Source organism: Schistocerca serialis, chromosome 1 (genome assembly GCF_023864345.2).
Source record: "Schistocerca serialis cubense isolate TAMUIC-IGC-003099 chromosome 1, iqSchSeri2.2, whole genome shotgun sequence".
Classification (NCBI taxonomy): domain Eukaryota; kingdom Metazoa; phylum Arthropoda; class Insecta; order Orthoptera; family Acrididae; genus Schistocerca; species Schistocerca serialis.
This window is the reverse complement of record NC_064638.1, coordinates 490,749,398-490,775,328: the sequence shown is the minus strand read 5'-3', so window position 1 is coordinate 490,775,328 and position 25,931 is coordinate 490,749,398. Positions and strand designations below refer to the sequence as shown.

At 39.6% G+C, this 25,931-nt stretch overlaps 1 protein-coding gene across 1 annotated transcript in view; it reads left to right on the top strand.

Annotated features, from left to right (window-relative positions):
* The window catches only part of LOC126473880 (serine protease snake-like), a 101,387-nt gene extending 80,237 nt beyond the window's left edge, over nucleotides 1-21,150 (top strand). The window contains exons 5-7 of the mRNA XM_050101220.1: nucleotides 2,695-2,957; nucleotides 11,274-11,437; nucleotides 19,494-21,150. Coding sequence (XP_049957177.1) covers nucleotides 2,695-2,957; nucleotides 11,274-11,437; nucleotides 19,494-19,661 — 595 coding nt within the window. The 3' untranslated portion in view covers nucleotides 19,662-21,150. The remainder of the gene's footprint in view (nucleotides 1-2,694; nucleotides 2,958-11,273; nucleotides 11,438-19,493) is intronic.
* The last annotated feature ends 4,781 nt before the right edge of the window (nucleotides 21,151-25,931 follow it).

The following is a 25,931-nucleotide window of genomic DNA, read 5'->3' as shown; positions in this document are numbered from 1 at the left end:
TCTTGATGGTCTCTTTCGGTAAGGAGAAGGAATTTAATAGTGCTGAAGTTTTTCGTTGCACACGTCCTGTAGGATCGTAATCAATCCTCCTATAGGTAGAGTCACTTAGCAGACGATACATCTTATCTTTATACACACCACGAGGTAACAAAACAGTTGCATTACCTTTGTCAGCTTTCAATACCACTACGTCAGGGTCCTCTCAGATTTCGTAATGCAGCCCTTTCTGCAGAGGTTAAATTACTGCGTTGAGTAGGAGCCTTCAACAGAGCACAGCAAGTTTCCCTTCTTATTTCGTCTGTGGCATCCAAAGGAAGACGTCGTACAGCTTCTTCAACACCACTCAAAATACTTATTAATGGTGGTGCTGTAGGGGTAGGTGCAAAATTGAGTCCCTCGCTTAATACAGGCAGCGTAGAGTCGTCCAAATTCTTCTCAGTGAGATTGACAACGGAACGTCGTACCATTATCCCTTCTGGCGACGGCTTCTGTGGCAACAGTCGATCAAATTTTGATATCTGCCGACAATTAGCATCATTGTGGATCCACTCGAACTTGGCCGAAGTCACTCCATTGACCCAGTCCCATGATACAGGAGAAAGATACCTTGCAACCTTCAGATGTGACTGGTAAAGTTCTGCTGAAATAGCATCTAACCTTCGTCTTGTATAGCAAATCCTCTCATTGACAATAGCATGACTAGCCTTCTCAGTAATCTTCTGTGCAGTAGCGGTCTTAATGAAATGAGTCACTCTAGCAAATTTTGGTATTATGCCATGGTCCCGACATCTCAATAAAAAGGTTAATGAACTTTTAAAAGCTTTGCTCTTTTACCACGTAGCTTCTCGAAACTTCGGATATGTGAGGCCATCTCCTCTCCGTAAAGGCGTCTGATGTGAATTTTAAAATTTTCCCGGTGAATTGACTGTTCAAACAAATTTCGGGCTTGCAGCCGGTCGTCGTTAAATACTTCGCACAATATTTCAACTGGGCACCTGCCAGTCATCTTCAGGTGAGCCATTGCAGACTGGCGATAACGTCCTCTGCTCCGCAATATATAGCGTACTGTAACTATTCTGCGCATGCGTCGAAAACTTGATAGTTGAACCAACACTGCCCGCTGGCAGTGCCCTCACTGGTGGAATAGCGGAACTCAGTCACCCTCTGCATTGCTGTTTGCGACGCACTCTGTCGTCTTCGATTTGAGCAAATTGTGGAGATGATGGGATTCCATGCACTGTCCAGCTGGTAGCTGCTGTCACGGTTTAACAGATTTTCTGCCAGTCGTATTTCTACGGATTCTTTAATAATGGAGTCCCAGAAAGACATTGCTATGGACAAAATCATTGTTTTCTCATACTCCATTGAATGTCCAGTAGAAATACAATGTTCAGCAATAGCGGACTTGCTTGGCTGGTAAAGGCGGGTGTAACGTTGATGTTCAGTGCAGCGTTCTTTCACGGTATCTTGTGGTAAGCTGTTCAAAGAATGGTTTCATGGCAAGTTTGTTCCTTCTGTTCAACAGTTTTCTAAGGAAAATCATTTGTCTTCCCATGCAATCATTTTGATTGATAATGTGCTATCTCACCCCAGCACTGAGGAATTATATGATGGAGAAATTGTGGCGAAGTTTTTGCCACCGAATGTTACACCACTTCTACAGCTGATGGACCAGGGCATACTGCAAACATTAAAACTGATTTACAGAAAACAATTTTTAAGAATGCTGTTCCAAGATGATAGCATTCCTTTAGTGGACAAAATAAAAAAGGCCAAAAAAGACCAATGTGAAGGATGTTGTTTATTGGGCTGCTGAGGCATGGCAGAATATTTCAGAAAATACTCTGAGAAAATCATGGAGAAAACTGTGGGCATCTCTTGAATTTCAGGACAACTTAGTTGCAAATGAAGAGGAAAATCTACTACAGATGATACAGAGACTCCCTAGATGTGAAGAAGCTAGTGAAGGAGATGTTAGATGAGCAGATGGCAGCGGATGGGGCATGTGTGGAGAACCTTACTGACACTGATTTAGTTGCTGCTGTGACTCAAGACCAGGAAGAAGTGGACTGCTGTGACGGAAGTGAAAATGAGCCTGAAAGTGACAAAGGAGAGCTGGTACCACACAGTGAAGCAGCAGAATCTCTTGACTTGCACTACGTTATTTGGAGCAACAGCCCATTGCTACACCTGCTAACTTGATGTTTATGAAATGATGGCACAACTATGTGTCATATGACAGACTGTCTTCATTATGCCAAAAAACAAGGACTGTGTTTTTGTCATCTAAAAAGTAGGGAAAAAATGTCTGCTGTATTTTAGTAAGTTTGACAGCTTTTCTTTCATTGTTATGTGTTGTTTAAACCTAATGTTTTCTTGCCAATTTTTCTAATACATGTTTACTGTACTGTGTAAATTAAAATAGTGTGTATGTACAGCAGTTAACCGCACAATTTTCCATACTTAGATTTACATTTTTCATATTCACATTAACTGAACATTCAGATTATCGGGGTTTGGATTAGTGGGACTCTGCTGTATATTTCAAATAAAACAAAGTAGTATTCAAATCATCTTTACATGTATTCTCTGTGGTTTTCTTGGCATATTTATTGTATTGAATAGACTTTGTTTTTGTATTTTTTGTTTTGGTTAATAAACTGCAGTATAAAAATAATTGGTTTTTGTATCCAGGGGGTGTGCTAGGCGAGTACTTCTTGGAGCCTTGTTGTTGAATGAAACAAATACTAATACAGAGCCCCAGGAGTTTAATATTGTACGTCGGATACGCCATCCAAGATACAATCCGCCCAAACGCTATAATGACATTGCCATCTTTGAGCTGGACCGTGATGTTTCGTTTACTGGTTTTGTAAGGCCTGCATGTCTGTATGACACTTTTGCCCCTCCAACGTATGATAAGGGCATTGCCACAGGATTTGGTCGTCAGGATTGGCGTAAGTTTGTTTTATATAACAATTTTAAATACCATTGTAATGCATGCTTACAAATGGCTTTCTATTAGTTTCTCTATATAAGTGTCTAGCATATTTTGAATACTCTTACAGAGCTTAACTGTTTCACTCCTATATTGTCCCCAGTATGGACAAGAATAAACACATGAGAGAGAGAGAGAGAGAGAGAGAGAGAGAGAGAGAGAGAGAGAGAGAGAGATGACAAACATTGAATTCAATAGAGGAAGTATCAACTTACAGATGGATCCAATATAACCCAGAAAAATCATTGCTCTTTTCTGATCCATGTCACAGAATGATAATTTTTACTGTGTCGCAGGGTGTGTACATCAGTTTCTCATACTTTATCTACCAGCTTCCTCTGACCGGGGAAGCTACTAATATAATACGCAATCAAATAAAAACAACACAGATGGGAAAAAAGTACTATGTATACTGTTTATTATTTCAAAAGCAATCACCACAATTGTTAACACATTTAATCCACTATGAGATAAGATGGTCAATGTTATCATGGAAAAATTTTTTTGATTGCCTATGGAACCATGATTATACCCACAATATTGTTGTACCTGTGTTATTCTGATTACGATGTAAAGTTCCATTGGACATGCATGGATGTCCACAGGAACTGGCATTGTGGTGACCATAGCTGTTACAAAACATGTGAAATGAATTTGCAATTGCAAATAAGTGCTGCTATCACCTTTAGAATGGTATGATGACAACGAAAATGGGTGCCAGACTGAGACTCCAATCTGCCTATTGCAAGCAGTCACCTTATAATTTGGCTATCCATGCATGACTCATGGCCAGACCCAAACTTCCATATGTTGTCAACCATGTGTCTATGACCTGTACTTGTACATCCGTTGTGTATATTCCCATATGGTTTAGGCATTGTGCTTGGAAGTCACTTGCCCAGTATTGCAGTGCCTGTGTTACTCTGATTACAGTGCAAATTTCCTTTGGACATGCAGGCATGTACACAGGAACAGGCACTGCAGCGACCACAGCCATTACGAAACACATCAAATGAATTTGCAATTGCAAATAAGGACTACTATCAGGTGTAGAGTCATGCACAGATAGCCAAATGGTAAGGCAACCACTCACAAAAAGCAAAAAATCACGGTTCGATTCCTGGTGTGCCACAAATTTTCATTGTTGTCATTCCAGTCTGCTGCTAATGGTAGTCTTTATTCACAATTGTGAATTCATTTTATGATTATACCCAGCTGGACACCTCTTCATCTGAAACGAAGTGTTGCCAAGAATGTTTTTCTTCAGAGCTCCAAAAATATGGAAATCACACAGGGAGAGATCACGACTATACAGAGGATGTGTAAGGGCTTCCCAGCTACACTTATACACCATACTCAAAACAGCCTTTTCAACATGTGTGGAGACCCTTACACATCCTCTATACAGTCCCAAACTCACCCCACGTGATTCCCATATTTTTGTAGCTTTGAAGCAAGACATTTGTGGCCATTGATGTGCTTCTGATAAATAAGTACAATCACTGTTTCGTAGGCAACTGCAAACTTTTTTCCATGAAGGTATTGACTGCCTTGCATCACAGTGGGATAAATCTTTTAACAGTTGGTAGAGCACTTGCCCATGAAAGATGATCCGGGTTTTGAGTGCTCATTCATCACAGTTTTAATCTACCAGGAATTTTCATTACCTGCATTCCTTCAGCATCTTAATTCATTCCATCTGATTATTTACTTTATGATGGAGATGGAAAAAGATCGCACATTACCCTTCCTGGATGTTGTGGTACAAAGGGAAGCTGATGTAACACTGGAGCATACCTTTTCGTGCAAGACTACTCGCACTGATTGCAATTTGTAGGCTACAAGTTATCAATACCCTGCATGACACAATGGTGAATTGCATGCCCTTGTTCATGGAGCAGACATTGTATCTGATCTTGACAGTTTTTGGGTAAGCTTCAACAACTGCAGACAGTTTTCTGACACCATGGACATTCTGAAATATGAATTAATCTCACTCTGCAGGAAAAAGAAGTCCAGCTGAGGGAACAAAATGAAGAAACAGAGGCACCCTCTATCAGAGCTTTCTTATTGTACTTTTATTGTATTTCCTCAACTATCATAAGAGTCTTCAACTGGCACAGCATTAGATTTGTCCATTATCCTCTTGCCAACTGAGAAATTCATTGAATACTATTAAAGGTGAATTCACCTTAAAGAATCAATGTGTGTTAAAGATTCTTTGCGAGTGTGGAATGGTATCTATTGGACAGATAGGGAGGGAAACCATCATCATACCTGTCTCCGCCAACCATATAAATCTGTAATAGCAGAACATTGCCTTAGTACAGGATAGCACATAATGTATGAGAAACTATGATTATGTCTTCATTTCATTTATATGGGACTCTGTGATAAAGGAGGCAATACGTATTCAAATGTCAGATAACTGAATAAAAAGGGACTCAGGATTCCAATCAAGTACAGTGTGGAACCCTGTACCTGCTGTCATTCTCTATACATAAACTTGGGAATTTTTTGATGACAGTTCCACTGTAACATGATGGTGAAACCATCTAGCTGCCAAGTTTTGGTTTGATTCACAGATACAGCAGTAGTCAGCAGGAGCACTGCTGACCTGGTGCATGTCTGAATGCCACAGCTAAGCTCCTGCTAGGGGTCTCTGAACATCCAACATTCATCAAACTGGAAGCAACTGAGTTGCACATGCACAACTTTCAGATGGGGCTTCCTTAAGAAGACAATTTGCTATTTGTCAGCAGTAGCCTCACAATGTCAAGCAGATGCCTTGAAGAAAATTGTGGGATTTACAAAGTGTGATCTGGCACCAGATCTGATAATCACATATTGAATCTAACTAGATATTTCTGCCTGCCAGATCATTAACATAAAACATGAATGGCATGGATTCCAATCATAAACTTTTTTTTGTTACCCCATATAATAATATTTTTGTTAAGGAACATCTATTTGGTCATGAAAAATATACAGAGGTTCCTTGACTAACTTGAAGGCTCATAAATATGCTTGTCAAATAAAAAAAAACTCCAGTTGTGTTAGCAAAACAGCCTGAAAAATAATATATAAAGAGTGTGAGAAACAGCAATATTGTAAACACAATAGCATAACATTAAAATAAAGTAATGAAATAATAAATAATATGAAATAAGCGTTTGTGAAATTCTTACAAAACTTCATTAAGATTGGCACAAGTAAAGTACATGACTAGATACACAATTTTTATGTTAGAAACAGCAGCCAATCTTTTCTCACCCACAGAGTTATCGAGAGGGGCCTCCTAGCTGTTATCTCAAAATGTCAAGCAAAGATGTCCAGAAACTGAGATGACATTTCACCTAAGCTGCTAAAGAAATGCGGAAGAGAATGAGTGAAACGTATGACACACATACTACATACCTCCCTCTGCCATGGTGATTTCCCCAATCTCTTGAAAAATCACTTAAATTCTATGAGTGTACTAGAAAGGAATAAAAACTGACAAAAAACTATGGGCAAATATCATTAACATCAGAACAGAAAAGAAAACCTACTATGATTGCAGTAACAACTTTTATGTATGAAATACTAGTATTAAACAAGGTGGCTGAAGGAGACAAGGTAACAGCCACTTTCCTCTGTATGAATAATGCTTTTGGTACCATTAACCATACCATTCTATTACATAAATTAGAAGACAACAGGATGACCGGAGCAGCCTTAAAACTACTTACCTCCTATTTGAAAGACATGAAACAGTGTGTTAAGCTAACTTACAAGAGGAATGAACAGTTACTAACAACTAAGTCAACCTACAGGGTACTTCAATGTGGTACACTTCAAGGAAGTATGTTAGGGCCTTTCCTGTTCATTGTTGTATGTTAATGATTTAACCGAACACCAAAATTGCAAGATTGTAAGCTACATGGATGACACACCCCTTGTTAGCTGGGGCAGTGATATGAAAAGTGCTGCTAACAGAAGAGAAATTAATTACAACATTCTGTTTACTTAGCTGATTGTAAATAAGCTACTTGTAAATGAAGAGAAACAGTGACAGTGCAGTCCTGCATGGTTATAATCTAAATATAAATCTTATTCCATTCACAACTCCACTGGCACTTAGATATACAAATAAACACACATTTTTGGTTCTTATTGTTGATGAACACCTATCATGAATAGAGCGCATAGATCAAAATCAGTACAAACGTGTATATACTGAAACTTGTCTTGGTCTTCCTATCCTAAGATACTTAAAGGCAAATATATTTTAGATTGATACATCTGCATTTTCAGTATGGTACTAAGGTCTGGGGTGGGGTACCAGCAGTCTATACAGACAGGCTTCTCAGACCACAAAAAAGACAGTAAGAGTGGTAGCTATGGTAAACAAGAGAAAGCATTATAGAGGAATCTTCAGAAAAAATTAAATACTTACCATCTATTCCCCCCCATGAACCATGGACCTTGCTGTTGGTGGGGAGGCTTGCGTGCCTCAGTGATACAGATGCCGTACCGTAGGTGCGACCACAACGAAGGGGCATCTGTTGAGAGGCCAGACAAACGTGTGGTTCCTGAAAAGGGGCAGCAGCCTTTTCAGTAGTTGCAGGGGCAACAGTCTGGATGATTGACTGATCTGGCCTTGTAACATTAACCAAAACGGCCTTGCTGTGCTGGTACTGCGAACAGCTGAAAGCAAGGGGAAACTACAGCCGTAATTTTTCCCGAGGACATGCAGCTTTACTGTGTGATTAAATGATGATGGCGTCCTCTTGGGTAAAATATTCCGGAGGTAAAATAGTCCCCCATTCGGATCTCCGGGTGGAGACTACTCAAGAGGACGTCGTTATCAGGAGAAAGAAAACTGGCGTTCTACGGTTCGGAGCGTGGAATGTCAGATCCCTTAATCGGGCAGGTAGGTTAGAAAATTTAAAAAGGGAAATGGATAGGTTAAAGTTAGATATAGTGGGAATTAGTGAAGTTTGGTGGCAGGAGGAACAAGACTTTTTGTCAGGTGATTACAGGGTTATAAATACAAAATCAAATAGGGGTAATGCAGGAGTAGGTTTAATAATGAATAAAAAAATAGGAGTGCGGGTTAGCTACTACAAACAGCATAGTGAACGCATTATTGTGGCCAAGATAGACACAAAGCCCATGCCTACTACAGTAGTACAAGTTTATATGCCAACTAGCCCTGCAGATGATGAAGAAATAGATGAAATGTATGACGAGATAAAAGAAATTATTCAGGTAGTGAAGGGAGATGAAAATTTAATAGTCATGGGTGACTGGAATTCGTCAGTAGGAAATGGGAGAGAAGGAAACATAGTAGGTGAATATGGATTGGGGGGAAGAAATGAAAGAGGAAGCCCCTTGTAGAATTTTGCACAGAGCATAACTTAATCATAGCTAACACTTGGTTCAAGAATCATAAAAGAAGGTTGTATACCTGGAAGAATCCTGGAGATACTAAAAGGTATCAGATAGATTATATAATGGTAAGACAGAGATTTAGGAACCAGGTTTTAAATTGTAAGACATTTCCAGGGGCAGATGTGGATTCTGACCACAATCTATTGGTTATGAGCTGCAGATTGAAACTGAAGAAACTGCAAAAAGGCGGGAATTTAAGGAGATGGGACCTGGATAAACTGAAAGAACGAGAGGTTGTAGAGTGGTTCAGGGAGAGCATAAGGGAACAATTGACAGGAATGGGGGAAAGAAATACAGTAGAAGAAGAATGGGTAGCTCTGAGGGATGAAGTAGTGAAGGCAGCAGATGATCAAGTAGGTAAAAAGACGAGGGCTAATAGAAATCCTTGGGTAACAGAAGAAATATTGAATTTAATTGATGAAAGGAGAAAATATAAAAATGCAGTAAATGAAGCAGGCAAAAAGGAATACAAACGTCAAATTCTGAAGGTGGCAGGGGTAAAATACAGGGAGCGAAAGGCTACTTACAATTTGTACAGAAACCAGATGGCAGTTATAAGGGTCAAAAGACATGAAAGGGAAGCAGTGGTTGGGAAAGGAGTGAGACAGGGTTGTAGCCTCTCCCCGATATTATTCAATCTGTATATTGAGCAAGCAGTAAAGGAAACAAAAGAAAAATTCGGAGTAGGTATTAGAATTCATGCAGAAGAAGTAAAAACTTTGAGGTTCGCCGATGACATTGTAATTCTGTCAGAGGCAGCAAAGGACTTGGAAGAGCAGTTGAACGGAATGGACAGTGTCTTGAAAGGAGGATATAAGATGAACATCAACAAAAGCAAAACGAGGATAATGGAATGTAGTCAAATTAAATCGGGTGATGCTGAGGGAATTAGATTAGGAAATGAGACACTTAAAGTAGTAAAGGAGATTTGCTATTTGGGGAGTAAAATAACTAATGATGGTCGAAGTAGGGAGGATATAAAATGTAGACTGGCAATGGCAAGGAAATCGTTTCTGAAGAAGAGAAATTTGTTAACATCGAGTATAGATTTAAGTGTCAGGAAGTCGTTTCTGAAGTATTTGTATGGAGTGTAGCCATGTATGGAAGTGAAACATGGACGATAACTAGTTTGGACAAGAAGAGAATAGAAGCTTTCGAAATGTGGTGCTACAGTAGAATGCTGAAGATAAGGTGGCTAGATCACGTAACTAATGAGGTATTGAATAGGATTGGGGAGAGGAGAAGTTTGTGGCACAACTTGACTAGAAGAAGGGATCGGTTGGTTGGACATGTTCTGAGGCATCAAGGGATCACAAATTTAGCATTGGAGGGCAGCGTGGAGGGTAAAAATCGTAGAGGGAGACCAAGAGGTGAATACACTAAGCAGATTCAGAAGGATGTAGGTTGCAGTAGGTACTGGGAGATGAAGAAGCTTGCACAGGATAGAGTAGCATGGAGAGCTGCATCAAACCAGTCTCAGGACTGAAGACCACAACAACAACAACAACAACAATCTATTCCCGTCTATTCTATGTACATCTTACTGACAATCCTGTTTCTGAAACTATATTCAGAATGTAATGCATTAAACAATAAAATCAAACAATAGAAACTCCAGGTTGGAACATCAACAATATTAGGAAATGATCCAAACCTCAACCAATGGTGACCTACTGTCCTCACATCGTCCACCCACCAGTTTCTGCCCCCTTGTCCTATCACCTCCTCTCTTTTCACATTCCGTCACCCTCTGTATGTGATGCCCTCTGCCAATGTACCCATCCATCTTTCCCCCTTCCCCATCCTCTCCTTCTCTCCTCCCCATTCCCCCCCCCCCCCCCCCCCCCCCCCCCCCCACATCCCACATCCTGATGCTCACTTGGCAGTCTGTAGTCCCCGCATGCCCCACGAGACAGCAAGCTCTCTTCTCTCCTCACACCTATACCCTGCTGTCTATCCACCTTCCCCGTCTCACTCCAGATTGCTATTCACGTGAGTCATATCCCGGTTGGAGCTGCCAGTGGTAGCGGTGATATGTGCGTGAGGTGTGCTTGCTTGTGCAAGTGTGTGTGTGTGTGTGTGTGTGTGTGTGTGTGTGTGTGTGTGTGTGTGTTTGTTTTCTGAACAAGGTTTTGGCTGAGAGATATCAATATGCATCTTTTTGTTGTGCCTGTCTGCGACTCGGTGGGACATGTTTATAGTGAGCAGCAATCTATCCTTTTCCTAATATTGTTGGTAATAAACAGTAATGTACATAGCTACAGTACACAGGAGAGGGAAAACTTTTACAGAATTACAAGTAATAAAAAGGCTGCAGACCGCAGTCCACACACACACTAAGAACAACTTTTTCAAACTGATCTTAACATAGCTAATTTAGAAGCCTTAAAGAATAAACTGAAACATTCATTAATAGAGAGAGGCTGTTACTCAAAAGAAAATTTTAATCTGTAATCTGTCTGCAAAATTGTTAGTGTCTATTGCCATAAGTTTGTTTGACTACAAAAAAAGGTAATTATTAATCATAGCTTTTTATATCAACATATGCATTTATGTGTATGCAAACTAAAGCCTTGTGCATGTGAACTAAAGCCATGACAATGTCTGAAAACTGATTGTTAAACGGACAGCAAAAAAATTATTTCAGGAAATTGTGTGGGGAAACAACTACTCTGCAGTTGTCACTATTTGCCTGCAATGTTCATTTTTCACAGAATGACTGGAATGAAACTTTGTAATAACATTTTTTTTAATCTGCCACTTAAAAATTATTTTTCTGATATCTAATAACATGAATAAGATCATTACAGTCATAAAATACTTTTAACTTATGTTTCAGTTGATAGAGAAGGCAGCAATGAGCTCATGAAAGTGACATTGCCATTTCAACCCTTCTCTGAGTGTAATGGGACATATAGAGCTAACTTCAGGCTTCCAAATGGCATAGATGATAATGGTATGCTTTGTGCTGGTGATCCAAGGGGAAGCAAGGATACATGTCAGGTAAATTTATGTTAATAGAGGTCAAATATGTATTTGACAGTACAACATAACTCTTTAATGTAGTTATAATGTAGCACTCATAACTTTCATATTGACCATAAAATACTTAAAAAATTTCTGCTGTTCTTGCATTGAGGGTCAACAGGCAGTTCATAAACATAAAATTGATCCTATGAAGATGTGTTTGCAGTCTGATACAATTGTATGTCATTAAAAGTTTCCTATATACAACACCAGTGTCCATGAGGCCCTTTATATACATCAACATCACTAGAAGTGTCATAAAAGCAGAGGCCTTTTGAATAGAAATGCCATTTATTTCATTTCCAACAGGTGATGAACAGATACACAAATCGACTTAGGCAATCACAAAAGACACTCCCACAGCATCTGATATAATGTAATGACAATTAAATCGTTAAAATTTTGACATATAAATAACCAAGACGGTTAATTCTAGACTTTTAAGTGTCTTCACAAAGTTTTTTTATGTTACACTCTTTTTCTAATATTTCACATATTTCAATATCATCTTGAGATTTGACAACTACATACCTTTTCATTATAATTCATAATTTCTTACTTGACAAATGTGTACAGTGTTTTCGTAATTAAATTTTTCATTAGTTTTGAATCACAGTTCACAGCTGTACAGTGATTATTTGGCCACTTTTGTGTAATTGAGGTTTTCCATATGAATAACTATTCCCATAAGAAATAAAGAAATGCTTCAAGTTTAACGATCAACTATACAGTGTTAGGCTTTCAATATAAGTTGCACATATTGTGAGAAATGTTTCACACATTATAAATTAGGCCAATAAAGTACTAGACCTTAATTACCTAGCTACACAAGAATCCAGAATCTACCTCTTAATTTCAGAAAAAGCAATATTTTTGGTCATGCACATATTAATATTGTACACTAAAATTGGTCTTGCTATTGGGTACTTTATTTACTTCAAATTGCATTAATTAGTGTAAAGCTCTCTTTACTTTTGCAACAAGTCCTTAACTTAGCTTCAAATCACAGCAAGTCTTGCTAAACCATATCAACCTTCGCATGTTAAAAACCTGTTGAAAGCATGCTGTAGAGCAATCTTGAACATTTATGATTGGCAGCTTTGAACATTTGTCACTGATCTGCCACCTTTTCAATCTCATCCCGTCTGTGTGAGTGGTGCATATACCTAATAGCACCCAAGGGACTTGCTTCCATCCAATAACTGCAATGACACATAAGGGCGGCTTTAATTGTACAGTGTGATCGAACCTTGAGGTCATTTCTCTAAGGGTGGTAGGCCATTGTGCTGTAACATCATACGCAACAGGTTGTATAGTTTGTTAAATAGGACTAATTCAAACTGTCTTCATCAGTCAGTTGTTATAGAGTTCGGGCAGCTGAAATGAGATATTCGTGTGTCAACAAATGCTCTTGCAATCAGCTCTGTCATAATTCCCTAGAGGAGAATGGCTTCCACCCAGCCCGTCACGTTATTGATAATGTAGAGTATATAACAATAGCCTTGAGACTCAGGAAGAGATGTTTTGGAACCTCAAAATGACCAAGTAGTGGTTGTGCATGATGACCCATCTTGCTGTGATGTCAATACATGCACATACATGTGCAGTATATGCACTCCTTTTAAATATTAGGCATTGTAAGACAGCATAAGCCATTTCATGTCAGTGAATGTATGCCAGGGTGAGACAAATTGGATTTGGAAGAATATGTCCTTCCTTATTGATGTGGGCACAAAAAGTTGAATTCAGTTTTGCAAAACATCACTCAGTACTTGCCTGGTGGAACCAGGGATGGGAAACTTTCTGTAAGTAAGTTGATTATAGAATCTTGAAGGAGTTGCATAATTTACCAGTCTTGCACTGTGCCTCTGCAAATTTGTTGGTTTTGACTTGGGTGGCAAGGGCATTTATTCTTGACAGGTAGTCGACGACAATGTTGTCCACTCTATGGAGATGTCACACATCAATTGTGAATTGTGTTGTAGTCCAGGGGATGGAACTGCTGAGGGTAGTTTAATATTACTGGTATTTAAAAAAAATGGAATATTAAATTTATCACTTTTGCTGGTGGCTATGCTTCAGAAATGGTAAAATACTGCATAAAAAATTTTTACTTGTGGGTAATGAAATTATATATTCCACCAACCAGCATCAGATTCCCATCAGACCAACGAGAATGTTGACAGACGGCATTGTTTATAGGCCAGTGACCGATCTAAAAATTGCGTCATTACATTGCCCGGATACTGACAGAAAAGATTGGTAAAAGAGATCTCAGGGATGCTGGAATAAAAGTTCGCTAAAGTAAAAGCCGACTGAACACTAGTAGCATTTGGCTGTGGCCACCAAACAATTTGTTGGCAACTCTCTGTTGTTGCAGCCTAAAATAGTTCTAAAATGCAGCATAATAATTTGATATGTGAAATTGTTTGCCAAACTTTACAGAGCGACACTTACTTCTTTTTTGAAACAGCCATCAAAAACAAATGAGAGAGAGAGAGAGAGAGAGAGAGAGAGAGAGAGAGAGAGAGAGAGAGAGAATGTCCATGAGGTGAGGTATTCATGTTCAGACCCATGACAATCAGAAAATATGTTCTACATATGCAGTCAAAGACGCAGAGTTTTACACTCTGCTAAAGAAGTGGCATGTGTAAGATGTTTCATTGAAATACTACAGGATGAGATGGCTTGAATCATCACTGTGATTGAGTGCATCTATTGTGGATCATGCTTTGCTTTCAGATTATCACACAGTGGCTGACAGTTGCAATCAATGTTGCCAAACGGTGTGTGAACTCAGTTGAGCCATCCCCATAAGGAATGTCAGTGCACGAGGCATGGTTGTCGGTTGTCTGAATGTTTGTTATGGTCAGCTGAAGGTCATCACCTCTAGCAAAGTTGATGTCGTGTTCTGCATTGGTTTGGCTGCACCTAAGTGGTTAGTGCAGCATAGCTGCTGTGAGTCAGGCTCAGAGACATTTTTATCTGCATGTTTATACATTGTTGATGATGCAAAATAGTAAAAATCCAGCCTACTAAAATGAATTTGCTTTCCAATGATTCACATTCATTTGAAATCTTGACCAGTTGTCTTTGGGATGGCATCTTGAAGATCCGTAGTCTAAAATGTGTGATCAGGTATGGGGTTAATATCCCCGAGTGTACATAACTGGCACCAAAGTCGTGAGAGTGTATTGCTATCTTGGGGGAAACAGAATAATATCACTGATTCTGTCTGTGGTTTAGGAAAGCAACAAATTGTACACTGTCATCTCAGAGGCCTTAGGTGACCAGAAGGCACTCAAAAATTGTGAACTACATCACTGGTTGATCTGAGCAGAACGGAGACAGCTTGAGTTGTGAACCAAAATGGATGGAGGAGTTGTCGGTGAATGGTTGTGCAGATGGACTGGATATGGCATGGTATTCACATAAACATCAGTGAACATTTGAGAATTGCCATGTGCAAGAAGCCGGTGTCCAGTATTGGGATGATGTGCAAGCATAGTGAAGTCTGGGACAAAATCACCCAAAAGATTGTCTTTAGGAATCATTGTTTGGTGCTGTAGGTATCATTACCAGCACTGTTAACACTGCACTAAGAATGATTATTTTCTGCTTAAACAGTGTTTGTTACTGGGTATTTCACTGTAAAACACAGAACACATGCTTTCAAATGTCACTGCCCTGTCTAAGGAATTTAGCTACATGACAGGTGCAAATTATCACAATCATTGACATGAAGTATCCAAACTGAGAATGTAAAAAGCATTCAGATGAGCTGTACATGATTATCAAAGGTCACCAATGTGGATTTTACCCTGGAATGGACACAGTTCTAGGTAGGATGCACTTTATTTCATAAGGGACACAGGACGAATACAGGCATAAGTTTGTGGTAGGAATAGAGCACACTGAATCATTTTTCCTCAGATATCCCACATCATGCTGCTGTTGCTAATCAGTCTCCTCTCTGTGGCAGTTGCTGTCACCTGCAGAGTCCCCACACCTACAGAGCTCAGATAAGAACATTACCGCTGAAAGGCAAGGTCCCAGCTTAAAATCCTGGACTAGCACGCAGTTTTAATCTTCCAGGAGCTTTACAAACACCACACATGGCATTACGGAGTGAAAGATGTGTTTTTGAATTTTTTTTCTATACTTGGAGGCCAGAATTATTTTCTTGCCCTTCTTAACCTAATCACATCAAATGATGAGCTGTAGTTGCAAGAAGTTGATGTGGCATTTAAATCGTATAATAAGATCTGCTCACAAATGCATGCTTCACTATGTGGATGCTCAGAGTTGAAGTTCTAGCAAATAGATGGCTCTTTACTGTATTCTAAACTGGAGCACAAGCCAAGTGTGTCACATGGTAGTTGATCTTAACTGCCAGTCAGCATGGTGAAGAGTAGGTTGTTGTTGTTGTTGTTGTTGTTGTTGTTGTTGTTGGTGGTGGTGGTGGTGGTGGTGGTGGTGGTGGTGGTGGTTTATAGAAGCTTGTTGATTGTTTTCAAAAATGATGATGAAGCAAGTCATGTGTCCTTCAGTGATTCAGATTTTTGAAGAACTGCAACTGTTTAAAGTGAATCTAGTTGTGAAAGTAGTGACAAAAGTGTTGGTAATGATTTTAAATACTATCTCCTTGGATTAATATGCCTTTCATCAATTACAGTCACTGATAGCCTTATCAACACTGGTACCCCCTCCTTGGTCTATGAATCAAAACACTTGGACCATTTATCATGTTGTTATGTAAGACTTCATCCTGTCAGTTGTTTCTCTAATTACACAAGCTAATTTTCAGCTAAGACATTTGGCACAAAATCCATCCATTCTGGTCCTAATCACCTATCTAATCACATAAAACTTACAGTTTGTAGTTGCTAAGTGGAAATCTCTTGTCATTACATTATTGGGAAATTTACACATGACCATCTTAAATTTTTCCCTGAAGAGTTCTGCCACTGCAGTACCTGAATCTGGTGGTCTATAAATGTTACTTTTGATTTTTGTCTTCAACAAAATAATTTCACACTCATGATTCATTATAACCACAATATACAAGACACTTACTGTAGTACATATGCCACCAGTATCTATCCCAGTGTTGTTATTTATATTTTAAGATTTAAAATTTTACTGCTGTTTGCTCTTGGTTTCAGCCAGATTCCTAGAACTATATGGGCATTAATTCTGGGTTTTCCTGCAGGCAACTAACATCATATTAACATTTTGTCTTCTTGACCTCCCACAATGAACATTCCTCTCTGTAATTAATGTGGGTGATTTGGTAATTAATCAGAAATTAAATGTGTAATTAATTGTACCTTTGTAGGCATTTATGTAATAAAAAGAAAATCCTGTATATTTATACCATACATATTCTTTAGCTGGCACAAGCAATTTCTGTTCATTTCATACCTAACTTACTCAGTAATCTGAATGTTAAGGCCAGGGGGTTTACAGGAACAGAATATGTTGCAAGGAACAGTCAGAGTGGCATGTTCAGCAACTGGGTTGTGCAGCTGTCTCTGGGGCATATTTTGGCAGTAGCCACTCAGGAATACAGACAGTTTGTTAATAATCATGCCTATGTAGAATGCAACACAGTGGCTGCAGCTAAATTTGTAAATGACAGCTGCTTTCACTGGCAGCTCTGCCTTTGGAGTAGGAAATGTCTGAGACAAGGTTGGAGTAGGGTGAGAAGAGTTATCCTATGTGGCCAGACTGTAGTGCGACCATAGGCATATTTTGAGAGGGATTACTTGTCACTAAAGATGCACCAACTACAGGTGGCTAGGCTGTATGGAAGGGACCGCCTGGTGTGGAATGGATCACAGCTGTCAAACTGGAAGTATTGTTGGTGGTTGGTATGTTTGATGTGGATGGAGGTACTGATGTGTACTCATGTAGCCATCATTAAAGTGAAGATCAACATCAAGGAAGGTGGTCAGTTGGGCTGAGGAGGACCAGGTGAAGTGTTTATACATCTGGTTGTGTAAGAACTTCTCATGCACAGAGAGTTTCAAAAACACTCTTACAGACTTTGGGGATAGGTTCCTAACACAAAAAACTCATATAAATATATGTTCAAAAATGATTAGTTTTCAAGTTATTAATGAAAGTTGATGTTGAATAGTTTGCCAAATACTGCCCAACTACTTCATGTATCTATGCACTCATTTGACTCATTGTATCCTAGACTGCCTTGTGTTGCCAGGAAGACTAGTTTATGTTCATCATTCATCAGGCGTTATGTACATGTACAAATGTAGTGAGTTGGCTAAAAGCAGCTGGATATTCATTTCATGAGAAGGTACACAAAATTTTTAAGTGTGGCAGTGGTAATGCTATGTAAAAAAGGCTGCAGAGGTTTTACAGGCCAAAGACAACTTGGTTAACAAGCCTTTGGTTCTCTGTATCATTGTCTTACTGAGACAGGCTCTGTAGCACCATAGACAACTGAACGAGGAAGACCAAGTGCTGCACATACACGTGCCCAGCAAGACCACTTTCTATGGACTGTCAAAGAAGAGCCAGGTATCAGTGCAAGACAAGTGGTTCATGCGTGTGGTGCTTCTCAAAATTCAGCATGGAGGGACTTCACAAGCAGCTCGTGTATCCATATCATCTTCAGCAATGTGCGGGGCTCTATGCCTGCTGGTCACTGACTACGGGAGAACTTTCATCTATGGTTTGTTGTGAAAACTGGCAATGCATTGTTAGTCTCTTCAGTTTGTTTAAGGATGAGGCAATGACTGGAAGAGATGGAATAACAGATTTCCACAACCAGATCATATGAGCTGATCATAATCCCCAGACTAAAATACAGGCTAGACTTAAGCATCAGTTTAATGTTAATGTGTGGACTGGAATTGTGGGAGACTATCTAGTAGAGCCATATGTTCTCCCAGCATGTCTTACAGGTGCTGTCTGTTGGGATTTTATTCAGAACATCGCCAAGACATACTAGATGACGTGCCGCTGTAAATAAGAAGAAACATATGGTTTATGCATGATGGCGCTCCAGCAAATTTCAGCCTCAGTATTTGAGATACACTGGCTGGTATCTACCATGACTGATGGATAGGTGGAGGAGGATTGGTTCCATGACCTATACATCCCCCATGACCTCAATCCTTTGGATTATTATCTCTGAGGGCACCTTAAACAGTTGATGCAGCACACCATCCAGATGCAGAAAATCTTCAGTGTGTAAGGGAATCCTTCAAAACTATCAGGAAGTATTTGAAAGGGTGCAACAATCCATCATGTGATGACTGCATGCACGTTCAGAAGTAAGAAGGCATTTTGAGCGTTTATTATGAGTTCGTGTGTTGATGAACTCCAGTCACCTAAACTGTGGACTTTCATTAATAACTCAGAAATAAAAGATATATGTTTAAATAAACTTATTTCTTGTTCTGATGTAAGAAACCTGTCCCAAAAGCTTATAAAAGTATTTCCAGTGCCCTAAAATATGATGTGGCAGTACACGCAGTGTAGTTGCCAAGCAAAGTGTGCAAAGGATTGTGGTTATCTATGCACTGTGCTAGTGAAGTAGGTATGCATTATGCAATGTGTACATTTATTTAACAAATTGAATAATTTTTTAATGTAGTTTATGTTCATTTATATAAAAACGATGTTCAATTCTGTACTACAACCTTTTAGTGCCCCTTTTTTTGCGGTTCAGTCATGATAAACAGACATAGTTACTCTCTCATTTAATATTAGTATGGATGAGGAAAGGAAGTAGTAATGTAACAGTCGTGGAATTCAATAAATATGCCATACACAGTTAAGAAGTGCAAATATCTAAATCTACGTCCATATTCTGCAAACTACTGTGAGGTACAATAGAGCATACTTTCCGTTGTACCAGTTTTGAGGGATTCTTCCTGTTCCATTCACGTATGGAGTATGGGATGAATATGTAATTACTAACACAGAACAAAATTTAGTTTAATTTCCTACAAATATAGATGTTGGTAATATGTAATATATCTCATTGTTGTTACTTCAACAGGGCGATTCAGGTGGACCACTGCAGGTACGAGACATTGAACACTGCATGTACAAGATAATTGGAGTCACATCATTTGGGAGTTCAGTATGTGGAGCTGAAAATACACCTGCAATATACACAAGGGTTTCCAGTTATGTTCCATGGATAGCAAAGATTGTTTGGACTTGATTAGTTTTAACTTTTGTACTGCTAATTCATTGTAAAAAAACTCATCACATATGAACGAAAACCTAATATTTTATTATTTGTTTCATGTAATATGTATTTAAATGTAAAGTTAATTTTTCAAAAGACTGAATATCAGTTGATTATTGCTCAAATACGAATGCATGTTATGTAGAATCATTGTCAACTAATATGATGAAACTTCCTAGCAAATTAAAACTGTGTATCAGATTGGCACTCCAACTTGGAACCTTGGCTTTCACAAACAGTGTTCTTGGAGGTAGATACTGATAGAAATAGAGCTGTAGGCTTGGGTCACCAGTCATGACTGGACAGCTTAGTTGGCCAGAGAACTGCCCAGGAAACGCCAGGTTTCAAATTAAAGCCCCAATTCAGCATGCAATTTCAATCTTTCAGGAAGTGTTAAAACAGTACACACTCTGTTGCAGAGTGAAATATTGTTTCTGGAAGGCATGTATAATTTTTATTGACTTGGTGCAAAAAACAGTCATGATTAATTCTTCTTAGGCCAACACCTGCATAAAGTTTTTCATGCACTATAACAGCCTGAGTCTTTTTACTTATCACTTTCATTGGTGTATATGTGGATAATTATTAAAAAGTAAAGTTGCAGTAAGTTGGTTATATTCTCCCCCATTGCAAACAGTTGACTTCCGTAACCTACTTCCTCTCTCAATGACATTTCATGTGGCCTTAAACTAATCCTTGATCAGTTGTATATTATTTACTTTTTGTCTGGTTTTAGTCTTAGAAATTTTCCCATGTCTAATGAATTCATTTATTGATGAGGATACTGATGTCTCTGCTGTTGTTTGTAATTCATTTCCTGTGAGCTGAACATTGTGTGGTGTCTTTGTCAACAAGAAATTGTTCTATACTAGGGAGCAGTGAAACTGATGACTGGATGGGCAAATATAGAAGGTACCCACTCCACCTTTTCCGCACACTTCCCTCACTAGTGTTACTCTTTAGGGCTCAGTCGTTAGAATTTTCGGTTTTTGTGTTTGAAACCAAACTTGGCAGACTATTGGAAAGGTTTGCTGGTGGCAGCATAAATGAAGGACAGTGTTGATATATCAATCCTGTTAATGAGAAGTGCCCATTCAGTAGCTATTGATTCCTATGACTGTACCTGTGGAAGATGTGATACAGTGAGAAATGTGTGCTTAGACATGAACCAAGTAAAGCTGCCACTTTTGCTGCTCCATAGTATAATGTTTATGTACAGCTTTCAGCTAATCTGTCACATGGAAAACAAGCTCGGAAAGACTAATGAAAGTGCTTAACAGTAAAAATAAAATTCCATAATCATTTGTTAAATTTGATGTGTAGTAGCACTAATTTATATAGTTATGACTGGTACTTAGCTGTCTAGGAGATTGTGGAAATATGTTACTGTAAAGACATAATTTAATTTAATTTACTTTCTTATTTAAATGAAATAAAAATGTATTTTTATGATAAAATACAATTTCCAGTTTTGTGTAGTATTCAATGCCTATGATCCTAAGCATTATGTAACAAGTACTTATACCTTATAAACAGAGTACGATTATGCTAGCACATGTGTAACATCAACATTTGCTGATTTAAAATTAAATGCTTCTAGGGAAGAGGTATATATTTTGCAATCTGGACATGCAAAAACAATTCATTTGGTAAAGGAAACAAAATCCTAAGTTGGCAAAGCTGTAGGAATAAATGTGTAGATGTCATCATTATTCCTTATTTACAACTAAAGCCACCATCTTCTTTCTTTCATGTTGTGCAATTGTGCTTCAACTCATACAATTTACTAATGTCTTCCTGAATTTGCTCTCCTTATTTTCCTTGTCCTCCTGTTGGTGCAGTGGGTATGACACTGGAATGTACTCATCCCAAATGCAAATCCGAACTCCTTTCCAGCCATCTTGCATCAGGTTCTCTGTAGTTTCAGATATTCCTAGGTTGAATGCTGTGATGGCTCCTTTGAAAACATCATGGCCAGTTCCCTTCCTAATCTGTGCTCAGTCAGGCGCCAGGTTGAGATTCATAGGAAGAATTCTAAGAAAATGTGACTCATCGACGAAAGAAGTAGCTTACAAAACGCTTGTTCGTCCGATTCTTGAGTATTGCTCATCAGTATGGGACCCTTACCAGGTTGGATTAATAGAAGAGATAGACATGATCCAGCGAAAAGCAGCGCGATTCGTCATGGGGACATTTAGTCAGCGTGAGAGCGTTACGGAGATGCTGAACAAACTCCAGTGGCGGACACTTCAAGAAAGGCGTTACGCAATACGGAGAGGTTTATTATCGAAATTACGAGAGAGCACATTCCGGGAAGAGATGGGCAACATATTACTACCGCCCACATATATCTCGCGTAATGATCACAACGAAATGATCCGAGAAATTAGAGCAAATACGGAGACTTACAAGCAGTCGTTCTTCCCACGCACAATTCGTGAATGGAACAGGGAAGGGGGGATCAGATAGTGGTACAATAAGTACCCTACGCCACACACCGTAAGGTGGCTCGCGGAGTATAGATGTAGATGTAGATGTAGATAGTGCTCCTTCTCTAATGACCTCATTGCTGATGGTAGAGCACCACGTAGCCTTCATTCTTTTAACTATATAAAGCCCTGTCACAACTGTCCTTTTGGCATTTTTTTGTCAAAGTTTCTTCATACAACCAGGCACCTTCCTTCTTTCTTCTGTGTATCCTCATGTGATTATTTCAATCCATTTTTAACTCTGGTGCCTTTCCTTAGCTTTCAGTATATGATACAATTTTTTTGTAAAAATGCAATTATTATTTTTGCTTAGTGTTAGCACTGAGTGTTAGCACTGAGTGTTAGCACTGAGTGTTAGCACTGAGTGTTAGCACTGAGTGTTAGCACTGAGTGTTAGCACTGAGTGTTAGCACTGAGTGTTAGCACTGAGTGTTAGCACTGAGTGTTAGCACTGAGTGTTAGCACTGAGTGTTAGCACTGAGTGTTAGCACTGAGTGTTAGCACTGAGTGTTAGCACTGAGTGTTAGCACTGAGTGTTAGCACTGAGTGTTAGCACTGAGTGTTAGCACTGAGTGTTAGCACTGAGTGTTAGCACTGAGTGTTAGCACTGAGTGTTAGCACTGAGTGTTAGCACTGAGTGTTAGCACTGAGTGTTAGCACTGAGTGTTAGCACTGAGTGTTAGCACTGAGTGTTAGCACTGAGTGTTAGCACTGAGTGTTAGCACTGAGTGTTAGCACTGAGTGTTAGCACTGAGTGTTAGCACTGAGTGTTAGCACTGAGTGTTAGCACTGAGTGTTAGCACTGAGTGTTAGCACTGAGTGTTAGCACTGAGTGTTAGCACTGAGTGTTAGCACTGAGTGTTAGCACTGAGTGTTAGCACTGAGTGTTAGCACTGAGTGTTAGCACTGAGTGTTAGCACTGAGTGTTAGCACTGAGTGTTAGCACTGAGTGTTAGCACTGAGTGTTAGCACTGAGTGTTAGCACTGAGTGTTAGCACTGAGTGTTAGCACTGAGTGTTAGCACTGAGTGTTAGCACTGAGTGTTAGCACTGAGTGTTAGCACTGAGTGTTAGCACTGAGTGTTAGCACTGAGTGTTAGCACTGAGTGTTAGCACTGAGTGTTAGCACTGAGTGTTAGCACTGAGTGTTAGCACTGAGTGTTAGCACTGAGTGTTAGCACTGAGTGTTAGCACTGAGTGTTAGCACTGAGTGTTAGCACTGAGTGTTAGCACTGAGTGTTAGCACTGAGTGTTAGCACTGAGTGTTAGCACTGAGTGTTAGCACTGAGTGTTAGCACTGAGTGTTAGCACTGAGTGTTAGCACTGAGTGTTAGCACTGAACAGTTATGGTGACCTACAGTAAGTTCAGGGTATTATTAAATAAATAATGCAATTTTTTCATGTCGTAATGTATGTTGATCTACATTTACTTACTGCATGTTTACAGTGGTCCTGAGCTTTTTAATTCCATGTGCTCAGGCATTAACAAGCACCATTCTATACAGGTTTCTTTATTGATAGTTTTTGTTTATCTTCTTTATTTTTTGTACTTTGAATGCCTCACTCTACTTCAGTTTTCTTTTTTAAGTAATATTTCCTTTTGCATTTCTTTCTATAGCCTTTGAATGTGAAACAGCCTTCAACATCTTCACTTTTCAACCCTATATGCTGACTTGTGTTGCATTGTGACAAAAAAATAGGGCTTTTGTTTTCATGGTTTCGCTGACCACTTCAATTTTTTTTTCCATAGGGCTATGTCTGAATTGATACCCAATTACTGGCCAACAAACCTAGTATGGTACTCTACAGCTAATGACCACTTACCAACAGGACAAAAACTCATATCTTCCCTCCTTCAGAGCACTACAGTCTGTTTTGACCTACAGTATTAATATTACTCACAACATAGTTAAGCTCTTGCTCCACCACTTACTATCACAGTTCATCTGAAATAACAAAAACTGTCAAGGGTTTAGTGTACTGGGAAGTGAATGTAAGAATTCCAAGATGCTTAAAAACAGATCTGGGGTACAGCCATGGGAAACAGGATGGCTCCTTTCTATGCCAAAAGTTTCATGGGTCGCTAGGAGGGGGCTCCTGGAATCTATAGGTCTTCAGCCCCTGGTCTGGTTTAGGTACATTGGTGACATCTTTACCATATGGACTCATGGTGAGGCTGACTTGTCAAAATTCCTGGAATATCTGAATACCTCCTCTCAAATTTCACTTTGTCCTATTCTGAATCCTGAGCTGCTTTCCTGGATGTTGATCTTGTCATCTGTCATTTCATATCCCTACCAAGCTGGCAGATTCCAACAGTGACTCATTTGTATTATAGTTATAGGATGCAATGTTTCTTTCATTTTTTGAACGAATTGGATTTTTTGTTGTTCGGAACAATATCAGGATAATATGTTCCTAAATGCTCACACAAATACCACTGGGTGTGTCTTTTATGATTCCTGCCAAAAGATCAGAAATTATCTGTGTTTGAGTAAACCTTCATCAATTGGATTGATGATACCCCTTGTGGCATTTCATCTGCGATGTTGTTCTCCATCTCTCTTTTTGATAGTATGGCAGTGTTCAACAACGCTGGCACATTTGTGTAATTATTTGCAAATTATTCTGGTTTGCCTGTATCATATTGTGATCATGGCGAAATCATGTTTGCATGATTATTTCGATAGCTGACCAATTCTGGTTTGTAGCTACAGATGGACTGTTTGAACTATTCTTTTGTAGTCAGTGCAGTTCTTAAAATAGCCCCAACAGCTATAGAGGGTAAGGGTCCACATTATTGGGAAACAAGTGCATGACACGAGGTCATTGAGCACAAAAGTTTTGCGCTCGCCAAGGCATCGGGGAGGTGTCGGCTGTGGGTGTACCATGTAGTCTTGGAGATACTGAATGTAGGCTGGGATAGATAACGTAGCAGGGAAAGGTTGTGGCTCAATAAAGTCACCTGGCAGGACCAGGGGCTGTCCATATACCCCGTTGGTGTGCGAAGATTCCACGTCGGGGTGGGCAGCCTGCATGCCTAACAATACCAGTGGCAAAGCAGCAGACCATTTGCCATCACAGCAGGTAAGAGTGGATTTCAACATGCAGTGGAAATATTCCACGACACCATTTACTGTAGGATGACAGCTAGTGGTAGTGTGGACCAGGGTACTGCAGGTCTAGGCGAGGATTCTGAACAAATGTGACGTAAATTGGTGCCCGTGGTTGGACGTTATGTGGTGGGGAACTGAAACGTGAATCCCATATTTTGATGAATGCAGCGGCGACTTTTTTGGCCAAAATGTCCAGGATGGGCATGGCTTCTGGCAGTGTGTGAACCTGTCTATCATAGTAAGGAGAAAGCATCAGCCATCTGAAAGGGGGAAAGTCACCGACAAGGTCAATGTGGACATGGGAGAATCGGTGTTCAACAGGAGGAAACGAGGCCATTGGTGCGTGAAAGTGATGGCCCACTTTGCAACGTTGGCATGTGACGCAGACACACGTGGCAGTCCCATTAGACACTGGGCCAGAAAAAATGCTCCTGGACAAGGGCAGCAGATGCAGACCCCAGGATGTGCTAACCATGCAAGTGGTTGAAAACCGGTTTGTGGAAGGCCAGGGGAAGGTAGGGGTGGATGCTGTCTTTGAAGCCGGTGGGATGCACGGGGTCAGACAGGAGATCACACCAAACCAACAGGTCAGTGCCTGTGACTGGGTGGAGGTGGAGGATTAGATCTGAATTTGGATCC